We start from the raw sequence: 11,195 nt of genomic DNA on the forward strand, positions 1-11,195 counted from the left end.
TCAGGAACCCTATAAAATCTATCAGGCTTAGAAGGAGCAGGAGGCATGGAATCAGGATTCAAATTAGCCTCAGAAAAAGCATCATCTACAATGTCCAAAACAGGAGGGATAGCTAAAGGCCTATGCTGAGGAAGAAGAAGAAATTCCCTAAGCCTCTTCTTGGAAGCAGAATACTCCTGTCCTTCCCAATGAAAATGTTCCCTCATCTCATGCAAGGTTTCCCCAAAAGAGAAATCCTCAGGCGGAGAGGCCGAGGGTAAAGAGTCCTAAACATCCGAATCCTCATAAGGAGGAAAGGAATAGTCCTGATCTGAGGAAGAAACAGAAGATACAGAAGCCTGGTCAGAGGAATCCAGAGTAACATCCTGTCGAGGCCTTTTCTCAAGAGGGGGGTGAGAACCCCTAATCATTGTAAGCAAATCTTCAGCCATCTTTAATAATTGCTTCTGTGTCCTGGGAGTAGATTCAGAAGCAGCTTGAGCAGGAACTTTAGACTTAATAGGAGTCTTTGTCTTTGCCTTTGAAATAGTGATGTGAGTAGGCTTGAAAACCCCCTCAGAAGCCGGTACCTGCACAGTGGTTCCGGACCCATCTGAAGGAGCGACGTCCGAAGGTCCTGCAGCAGTTAAAATAGTGGGCCTTGATGGCTCCCCATGGGAGTCCGTATCGGCCATCGGTTCAGAAGTGGCGGACGACAGGGGCTGCAAAAGCGCCTCACTGACGACAGCCGAACCGGACGCTGGCTCCAGCTGCAACGAGTCCTGTTTGGACCTCGGAGGCCTGTCTTTGTCTTTGCGCTTCTTTTGAATTCCGGTAGTGTCCGACGACATTCTATAATTGAAGCGTCTGCCAAAATAATTTAAAGCCCAATTGTACCTGCGCTTGATAGTATGAGAGTTGAACCTGGCACAGAACCGGCAACAAGAAGCGTCGTGGTCAGGGCCTAAGCAAGGTAGACAGTAAGAGTGGAAATCTTTATGAGGTATTTGTTTCCCACACGTTATACAATTATTAACTTTTTCTGACATCGGAGGAACAAGAAAAAGATTCCCCAACGGGGTACTTAGCTTTGAGAAGAGAAGTAAGAACTTCGGACCGACAACAACAAAATACGCTGTTCGAAAATCGCCAACCAACGACTTGCGAGCTGCTTTCCACCGCACGGCAAGAAAGACTGGAGAAGATGGCGCCGGCTGAGGGCTATGTACCAAAGCGTACTGACGTCAGGGTACTAGCTTGTACAGCCGACGCCGGACCCAGACTTTGGGATTCTGGCCGACCTCGGGCTGCCTGCTGGCAGGAGCACCCTACAGTTATGACTGCAACAGTGAAACACGAAGAACATCAGCATATCTGAATCCATCAAGTCAGGGGATGAAAAAAATAGCCAGATCAATACTAATAATGGTTGTATAGTCAATCCAGTAAGAAATGACCACATAAAATTGTTACTGGGGGGGTGGGGGGTAATAGGAAGTCTTTTTCTACAAGGACACTAGTCTGAACACCGAACTGAATAAAATGACAGTTGTTTCAGAAACACAGTTCAAAGTGTAACATACAAGTCAGACGTCCCCAAATTTTTACAAATTAAATAAAAAGATAATTAAAAAAAGCGTAAAATAGTTTTAGTCAAAAAATAGAGCATAAACTTATAAAAAATCTTGTCAGAATATTTAGCATACAAAATGGTGCCAAAACGTGGATTTAGATGTAAAAATAGTTTAAAATGCTGTAATCCTAGTCAATCATGTCAACTAACCTATATAACACCAAAGAAAAAAATGCAATATTAGCAAGTTTTCCTCTCAAAACTTTCAAATGAAGCTTTTAATCAACAGAAACAGGCAAACAGGCAAGACTAACTTGCTGCTCTGAAAGCACAAAGTAATGACAGGAACTGTACTAAAATGTACCTTGTATAGAAACGCAAGTAAACATTCACAAATGCCAATAAAACATTTGAAAGGATAACAAATCCCAGAAACCAACATAATAAACAGTATAAGCATTATACTGTGCAGGCAAAGTAAAAACCCAAGAATATACAAAATTTCTTGTCAGGAAAAAAAGTCACACCAGCAGAATACACTAGTTGTGCACCAATATAAAAAGCAGAGGGAGGAAATAAAACCCAAACGGGTTTATCTGAGCTAAGCAGCTGAAGAGATCCAAAGGAAGGAGTCTTCCATGGGCTTTTTCTCTTATTATGGCACTAGAAAACTGAAAGGGCCCTGTCTGTAAAGTAGTCCTTGTACTATCAGGTGATTGGTCCATCACACTTCACAGACCGGCACTGGGGGGACTCGGTGTTAGAAGACTGCCATAAGATGGTAGCAGGGCACTACTACCTAAATAGCAGTAAGGCAATGTGTTAATCAAACACCTCTTTTGTTGTGGAAATAGACTGGTGAGCCAGGTTCAAGAAATATAAATGGTAAAACAGACTTTCTCTGTAGGAAGGTAAGCTACCATGATGGTGGTGTCCAGAAGGCATCCCAGAAAAGTCAACTAAGACAGAACTAGGGAAGATTTCTCTAGATTTAATTTGGATCCTAGGCTTTGGAAAATGGTTACAGAGAAAAGGAGGGAAGCCTGAGTGTCTTGGGTGGAATCTGCTAAGATGAGGCAATATTTAAGATAAAGATAAATATGTATTTCCTGAAGTCTGTGGAAGGCAATGGAGCCAGACATTTTGTGAAAACCAATGAGACTGCAGCCAGACCAAATGGGCAAGGAAGTAAATTTAAAATACAGCCCAGGTGAAAAGAATCTCAGTGCTTGTGGTCTTTGTGAATTGGAATATGATGATATGTATCTTTGAGGTCCAGGATGACAGAGTTGGGTGGAAGAATAAAAAAGGGACTGATGAATTGAGCATACTGGACTTTGGTAACATGAGAAAGGAATTTAGAATGGAAAGGTCCAATACCAAGTTCTCTCCTTTTTTGGTACATAAACTCCCATGTAAAAGCCTGTTCAAAAGGCAGGAAACAAGTTGCATTACATACACATCTTAAGAGAGCTTTTGTCTGATAGAATCTGGGAGAACAAATGAGTCTGGTCTTTTTTTTTTTTTTTTTTGAACAGAGGTTCCTGCTTAAAAAGGAAGGGAAGCCTATTGTAATTTGTTACTTCTTTCCAGCTGTGCAAGGGAAAGGAAAAAATTGCTACTAGCTTGGAAGGATGACCAGGATGGAAGGAGGGGTAAGAGGTACACAGGTTGTCATTGACTCTTTTTGTGCAAGGAAGACCCCTGGGGAACACTCCCTGTTTTTTAGGTTCCCTTTGCAATTTATTTTGTATTGTTGCTTACTAGACTTTTGCTGACTTGGCTTGAAAGGTTTTCTGAAGGAAGGTACAGGGCTTGAAAGATAACTCTGATGGTACTTGGGGACTTGTGAAAGATCAAAGCAGTTTCACCCCCTGAATTAACTTGCTATTCTCCTACAATGTTTTAGGAACCTTTGGAGGGGAACTCACAAAAAGAAATTTTCTAACAGGGCATCCAAAAATCTGAGGTTTAAAATCTGGGTAACTGACACCTGACTCAGGTATACCTGAGCATCTCACAGCATGTGGCAGCAGCCCTTGACACAGCATCAACTGTGTCATAAGAGTATTTTATTGAATGTTTGTCACTTGTGAAGCAGAATATAGCAAGTTTGATAAGGCAATGTCACTGTCTGAAGCAGAAAGAAAATGGACTGCTGTACATCAGAAAAAAATACTGAGCAAGATATTTGGCTATATGGATCTTGTACTTGATCGCCCTGCAACCTAGATTAGAAGCATGAACTTTTTCCACCACATCTGTCAAATGCCTTGATGTCTTTCTCACTGGGGACAGGATTAGAAGAAGCTAAAGGCTTAGACCCATTCTCCTTATCTATAATAATGATAGCATGGTCAGGGAAAGAATTCTTAATGAGGCATTTATGGTAATCACTCATCTTGTGCAGTCCCTCAAGCTTGTTATATGCAAGAAGCTGAGAATCTGGGAAAGTACAAGATGAATTAAAGATCAATTCTAATGCTCCAAAAATGGAGGTATTCAGCCAAGGGCTTGGGGGAATCCAGATTCAAGAGGTCATGATATATTTTCTTTGTCTCTAAAATCTCCCTTCCCTCTTATTTACAATTTTACTTCATTTTGCTAACAGTATCAGAATATGAAAATGTTTCACTAGATGAAGATATATTTTCCTCTGAGACTTCTATAAGAAAGAAAAAAAGCAATGTGAGGCAGAACCCAGATCCTTCCTTCTCAGTATTAGACAGCAATTCCTCTTCAAACAACGAGAGGGATTTATTTTCCCTCTTAGAATCTGAAGACACAAAGGTTGAAGAATGGACTGGAAAGCCCTGAAGAGACCCTGAGCAAAGTTCTTTCAGGCCTCTTATAAAGCCTTCAAGTTAGATGCAGCTGAAGAGGGAAAGAGGTTTAGTTTTCATACATCTTTCTGAAAACAGGCACCTGTGCTTAAATGGCTTAGCAAAGTCCACAAATGCGTGAGTAGCTGCACACATACCCTTTTTATAGCAGACTTCTCACCACAGCCCTAGAATCTGATAAACTGTGAAACACCTCTTTTACCAATCACTTCTGCTGTAGGCAATGCCTGAGATCTAACCACAACATGGTGTTTCTATTAATACCACACCAAACAGCACCTACTTCCTAGCTTAAATCTGTACTACCACCATCATTTTCAGTACAGCAAAAATTTAAAATTTCAAAACAGGGGTTTTAAAACATGTAAAAAAACAAGTTTCAGGAGTCACATGGAGAAAATCAATATGAGATACAGAACTGTGACATTTTTAGTACCTGAATTGTTTGATAATCAGATGGGTCAAATCCTTTTAACGTCACCTCTCTGAATATTCTTGGCTCCAGATCTTCTTTGGTTAGGTCACAGTGATAAATGATACCTAAAGCATAATTTCACAAAGACAAATTAGAAAATGTAAATGATTACAGTTACATGGTTGTCTGTTAACTAAAATGGAAAATGAAGAGGCCTTAAATATATTCTGACCACAAACATTATTTCATTCTAGCAGTTTTTAAGGAACACAGGCTACATACTAGGACTACTCACAGAGGATGAAATGGAACAAGGGTTAACCTATTCTTTCTTTAATACAACATCTAAAGCACTAAGTGGTTATTTATAACTCATCACATCTATGGCAAATACAGATAATGAAAGCCCATACACTCCATCTAATTAATATGAAGATGGAGTTTATGGACATCATTTTCTTAAAACAAACCACCTCAGTCAAATTCACTAGCTTAATGGAATTTAGGCTACTCTGCCACCCTTCAAGGGTACACAGTAGCCTTGGCATCTTTCTATTGCTACACTTAAGGATGTAATTCAAAGGACCATGACATACCAGCCAGAGACAATCCTGCTTGAAGAATGATTTACCATGCATAAGTATTTGGCAGCCTTACTTGTCTTCTGTTTCAGCATCAAAGATGGGATGCATGTGAGAAGTGCTAAATAGCATGAAGAAATAACTGAAGTATCTAACATTAAGCATTCCCTAAAACAGAGGCATGAAAAGTTGCAGGAGACAAAGGAAAAACTGGTAAGCAACTATGTTGGTGAAAAATGCAACAAAATTGTAAAATGAAAAGAGACGGTAAGCACTTTTTCTCAACAGCAATCAAATGAGACTTCATCTAACTCTCTCTCTCTAAGCTATTTCATTTTTAGCTTACAGTTTAGATAGTCACAGCATTTGGAATATATTCTGCAGTAAATAAGATTTTAAATGCACATTCAGAGATCAGTTAGCTAGAGGGAATATTTTACTCATCAACAAGAAAAATATTTCTATTAAAGATATTTTATAGGCTGGCAACTTGTTCCATTCATTGACAAAGTTACATAATTCATTTAACAAATGCAAACAATGTACACATAAAATGAATACTCCAGTTCCAACTTCTTCTGTGAACATACACAGAAAAGCTATGAAGTACATGTTTTTTTATGCACTTCAAAAATGTAGTTTGTGGCACTGGTTATATTAACTAACATTTTATAAAGGATGTACTTGAAGGGCACTTTATTTATGAACATTTTTATATGATTTTGAAAGGAAATAACTTGCTTAGACATTTCATAACTTACACAAATTTCGAGAGGTTTTTACTTTATGTTTTAGACAAATCACGTGCTCATATTTGAGGAGATTTTAACATGCTGGATTTTAAATAATTCAGCCAAGTGGTCCATTTTAAATGCCAGGACTCTCACAGGCATCAGATATTAATTTTAAAACTCCCTTAAAAAAGAAGCTTCGGAAATACCATGTTTGGTATTGCTATGGTCATTATGTCATCCACTTATCAGTAGTTTTGGAGCATGATCATACCAGTTAGTCATGTGTTTCAGTGCTATCTTTTTATTTCAGCAACTTTTTAACCCAATTTTTCTAAAGAACTCAACTTGTATACCAACAAAAACGCTTCTATTTTACTGGTTTTAATAAGCTAAGATACAAGATGTTGTCCCGTTCGATTCTCAGCTAGAGCGTCTTCTGTGTGGAGGCATACGTGAATGGGGCGTGCCTTCGTTGAAGGTTGTGCGTCAGGGCTGGTAACCCAGTATGTAAAAATCCACTACCAATCATTAGCGGACCGGAGTTCCGCTGTGGCGACCCCTAACTGGGAAAAGCCGAAAGACACAAACAAGCTAAGATATATCCGTTTTCCTTCATTGCTTGTAGTACTTTTTTTGGGGTCTTCTCTCCACTTGGAGGAAAAAAATAAAAACACTACTATGTCACTAAGAGTGTAAAATTGCTACTAACACAGCAACGAGATGGCACCCCCTCTTGAACACTGTCATATATAAAACTGTATGATACCCACATCAGTTATTCTAAAATCCAGATTAACTGCAAAAAGCACTCATCAATTTCAGTCCTATAAAAAATTAAACAGTTCTCCACAGACATAAAAAATAACCTAACCTTTTTTGACCATGCAGAGTTTTATCTGGGTACCAAACTTTGGTATGCATTTCAACAAACTTTAGAAAAAAGAAGTTATGTACCTACCATAACGTTCCATGTTAGTTCTCTTCTTCTCGCCTTCTTTCTTGCTGGTTGGGTTCGGAGCCAATCCTCGGCTCCGACACGGTCATCTTCAAAAGCTCGAGAGCTGCTTACTGGCTCGAGGTCCCCTATATCTCGTGATGCCTGGCGCTAGATACCCAGATCTCGTTTGGTAAGTCTAACTGCAGACATAATAATAAATGAATGCTATCCTAGAATGCATAATTTCTATGGGAAGAATACTAAGCAGAAGGAAATAGCCAGAGAAGACTCAGCCAGTGCAAAATCAAGAGGAACTCTTCTCGGTCCACTAGGATAGGGGGATGGAGGGTGGGATGCAAGAAAGAAGGTGAGAAGAAGACAACTAACATGGAACGTTATGGTAGGTACATAACTTCTTTATGTTAAGTTGTCTATCTCGCCTTCATTCCTGCTGGTTGGGACAGCGTCCCTAGCACCTAAAATCCTGGGTGGCTCATCGGAAAAGACTCTTCAGAACAGTGGAACCAAAATCAACTCTGCTCCTGGAAACCAAATCCAACCTGTAATGCGAAATGAAAGTATGTGGGTTGGCCCATGTAGCCGCAGCACAAATACATTCCATGGGCAACCTAGCCTGAAAAGCCACTTTAGTGGCTAAAGCTCTGGTGGTCCCGGTAGGAAGAGAGTCCTGAAGACCTTTTGGTTTGACCAGTAATTCTTTATTCCTGAGTTGGTATATGAATGTGATGATAGAAGACAACCACCTGGATAAGGTCACCTTGGAGACCGGAAGACCTGGTTTACCTACTGCATAAGACAGGAACAGTTGATTTGATTTTCTAATGTCTTTGGTTCTATGTAAATAAAAGCGTAGTTGCCTGTGAACATCTAACTGATGCAACTTATACTCCGCCCTGTTGGAGTGGTTAGGGAAAAACAAAGGAAGGTCTATGGACTGATTCAAGTTGCTCTCTGAAGAGACTTTAGGAAGGAAGGAAGGATTAGTCCTCAGAGCAACCCTATCATTGTGGAACACAAGGTATGGGGGACGGATAGAAAGAGCCTGTAGTTCCGAAACTCCTCTAGCTGCCAGAAAAAGGGTTTTCCAAGATGAGAACTTCAGTAAAAAAGAAGCTGCAGGTTCGAAAGGGGGCAAAATTAGCGAAGCTAAAATCAAATTTAAATCTCACGGTGGTGGAGGATCTCTCACTGGAGGCCTAAGCAGAGTGGTTCCTTTGAGAAAGGCTTTACACAGCTTATGGGACATGATATTGTTTTCCGACAGGCCAATGTGAAAATTTGAAATTGCCGCTAACTGAACTCTAATTGTAGCGGAAGCGGACCCAGCATGAAAGAGCACCGTGAGAAATTCCAAAATGGAGTGTACGGGGGCTGAAAAGGGGTCTATACTTTTTGCCTCTGCCCAGGAAGAAAAACGTTTCCACTTACTAGCGTAAGTTTTTCTGGTCGTAGACTTGTGTGACGACAAAAGGATTTCACGCACAGAGGGGGAGATATCTGGGAGCCTGGCTAAGGTTGGAAGCGGAGCAACCACGCTGTGAGCTGGAGAGTGTGCAGTGATTGGTGCAGCCCGCCCGATTGATGAATCAGGAGGTCTGGAACTAGGTCCAGAGTTCAAGGCTGTTTGAGAAGATAGTGATGCAGGAATGGAAACCATATTTGTCGAGGTCAGTAAGGAGCAATGAGGATCATTTTTCCACCCAAAACAGTAGCCTTCTGAATTAGCTTCGGTATGAGTCCCTGGGGCCAATCGTGGACTAGAGCGTCTCTGGGGGAATGCCCGGGAAGTGGAAGGAGAGAGAAGAAATTGCTGCACTTGCTGTTGAAGGGAGTTGAAAAAAGGTCGCAGCAAGGTTGGCCCCATCTGCGGAAGATTTGGTCTGCAACTACTTGGGTCAGAGACCACTCGTGAGGCATGAGAATTGCTCTGCTCAGTCTGTTTGCTATGACGTTGGACCTCCCAAGGATGTGCGTTGCAATCAGAAACCCTTGGGAAGAGATCGCCCACTGCCAGAGTCTGAGTGCTTCTCGACATAGGGGGTAGGACCTGGTTCCGCCCTGCTTGTTGATGTACCACACTATGGACATATTGTCCGTTTGAACTGCAATGGTCCCGGTAGGAACAGAGTCCTGAAGAGCCTGCAACGCTAACAGCACGGCCCTCATCTCCAAGACATTTATGCGCAGATGATACTCGTGAGGTTGCCAGGTGCCTTGGCCTGTTCTGCCCTGATAATGCCCCCCCCCACCTGATCAGGGAGGCGTCCGTGGTCACTGTAGCCACTGGAGGGAGGAGATCAAATGGTCTGCCGTGGAGCACTGATGTGGAGACCATCCACCACGCAAGATGCTTCTTGCATGCCTGAGTGATCATAATCATGTAAGATATGGAAAGTTGCTGGAAGGACCACTGGGTGAAAGAAGCCATTGGAGAATCCTCATGGGAAAACGAGCTAGAGGGACAAGTACGATCGCTGCTGCCATGAGACCTAGCGTTTGAAGGACAAACCTGGCTTGAATCCTTTTGCATGCTAATAAAACCTTGACATGCTGACGAATCACTAACACCCTGTCTGGTGGGAGGCTCGCTAACATGTCTTTGGTATTTAAATTTGTGCCTATAAAGGTGATAGATTGACAGGGCGACAATGCAGACTTTTCGAAATTTATTGTGATACCTAGCCTGGAGCAAGTGTCGATGGTGCAGTCTCGCAGAAGATGATGTCTGGTGGTAGCAGTGAGGAGCCAGTCGTCGAGATATGGAAAACACTTGGAATCCTTGCCGTCTCAGGTGAGCGGTAACTACTGCCATACATTTGGTAAACACCCTGGGGGGCTGTGGGGAGACCAAAGGGCAGAGCTCTGAACTGATAATGGCTGGCTCCCAGCCGGAAGCGAAGGAATCTTCGGGAGCGTCTGTCCACTTTGATGTAGTAGTACGCATCCTGAAGATCTATGGAGCACATCCAATTGTCCTGACCCAGAAAGGGTAAAATGGACTGAAACGTGACCATACGGAACTTCGTTCTTTGTACAGACTTGTTTAGTCTGCTGAGATCCAAACTGGGTCTCCAGTCCCCTGTCTTTTTTGGTACCAAAAAGAACCTTGAGTAAATTCCGGATCCTTGTTGGTCTGATGGGACTTGCTGGATGGCCCTTTTTCTTAGCAGTTTTGAGACTTCTTGCACTGCTTGGTCCCTTAGATTGCGTGGAACATCTGGAAGGGACTTGTTTGACCTTAAGGGGATGTGAACGAAGGGAATTCTGTAGCCTCCGGATATGACGGATTGTACCCATTTGTCTTGTGTTATGTCTTGCCAGGCTCTTGGGTACAGTGATAATCTTCCCCCAACTGCCTCCAGAGGTGAGCAGCCAGGCAACTCTTCAGGGATGCTGGAAGGGCTTGTCAGAGAAAGATTCTCTGCTGCCCTGGTTTTGCGGACCCCCTCTGCCACGAGGGCAGTGTCTTTTATTGTTCCCTCCCCTGCCCCTGGAGGGGAACTCACCACATGTGACCGGCAAGGCTCCTTGGGATTTCCAGAACCACATCTTCCCACTCTTCTGACCCTTAGGATATGGTCTGGAGGGAGTGGAAATAAGGACTCCTACAGCAGAGAGAGTCTTGCCTTCCTGCTCACACCTGGTAAGGGTATCTTTCACCTGTGATCCAGAGAGAGAGAGGAACCATCAAACGGGGTGTTGGTGAAAGACGCTCTGAAAGGTTCCGCAAAGTTACATAGCCGCATCCAAGCATGCCTCCTTAGGGCCACGCCTGTGCCTGCAGCTCTACTCGCACCACTGGCTGCATACAAAATGAGCCGCGTGGAGGAGTTCACTACTGAATTATGAGTAGCCAGCTGGGAGGCTGCCTTAGCCTGGGCCCCCTCAGTTGATGGATCTTGGAGGGTATCTCCAAGCTCTTTCAGGAGATCCCTCTGAAGACGGGTAAAGTGGCACAGGTAATTCAGGGACGGCATGGAAAAGGTCGCTGAAGAGAACATCTTCCCATATCTGTCCATCGTCCTGGACTCCTTGTTAGGGGGATGGACAGATGAAGTTTCAGCCAACTCCTTCTTTGTGGCTGCTGCTACCACCATGGCATCAACGGGGAC

General features: G+C 42.7%; 1 protein-coding gene across 1 annotated transcript in view; it reads right to left on the bottom strand.

Annotated features, from left to right (window-relative positions):
• The window catches only part of LOC122800092 (prolyl endopeptidase), a 1,490,953-nt gene that overhangs the window by 530,961 nt on the left and 948,797 nt on the right, over positions 1–11,195 (bottom strand). The window contains 1 exon segment of the mRNA XM_044069645.1: positions 4,832–4,935. Within this exon segment, the coding sequence (XP_043925580.1) occupies positions 4,832–4,935 (104 nt within the window).

This window comes from Protopterus annectens, chromosome 1.part0 (assembly GCF_019279795.1).
Source record: "Protopterus annectens isolate FY-2018-M chromosome 1.part0, PAN1.0, whole genome shotgun sequence".
Lineage (NCBI taxonomy): Eukaryota > Metazoa > Chordata > Ceratodontiformes > Protopteridae > Protopterus > Protopterus annectens.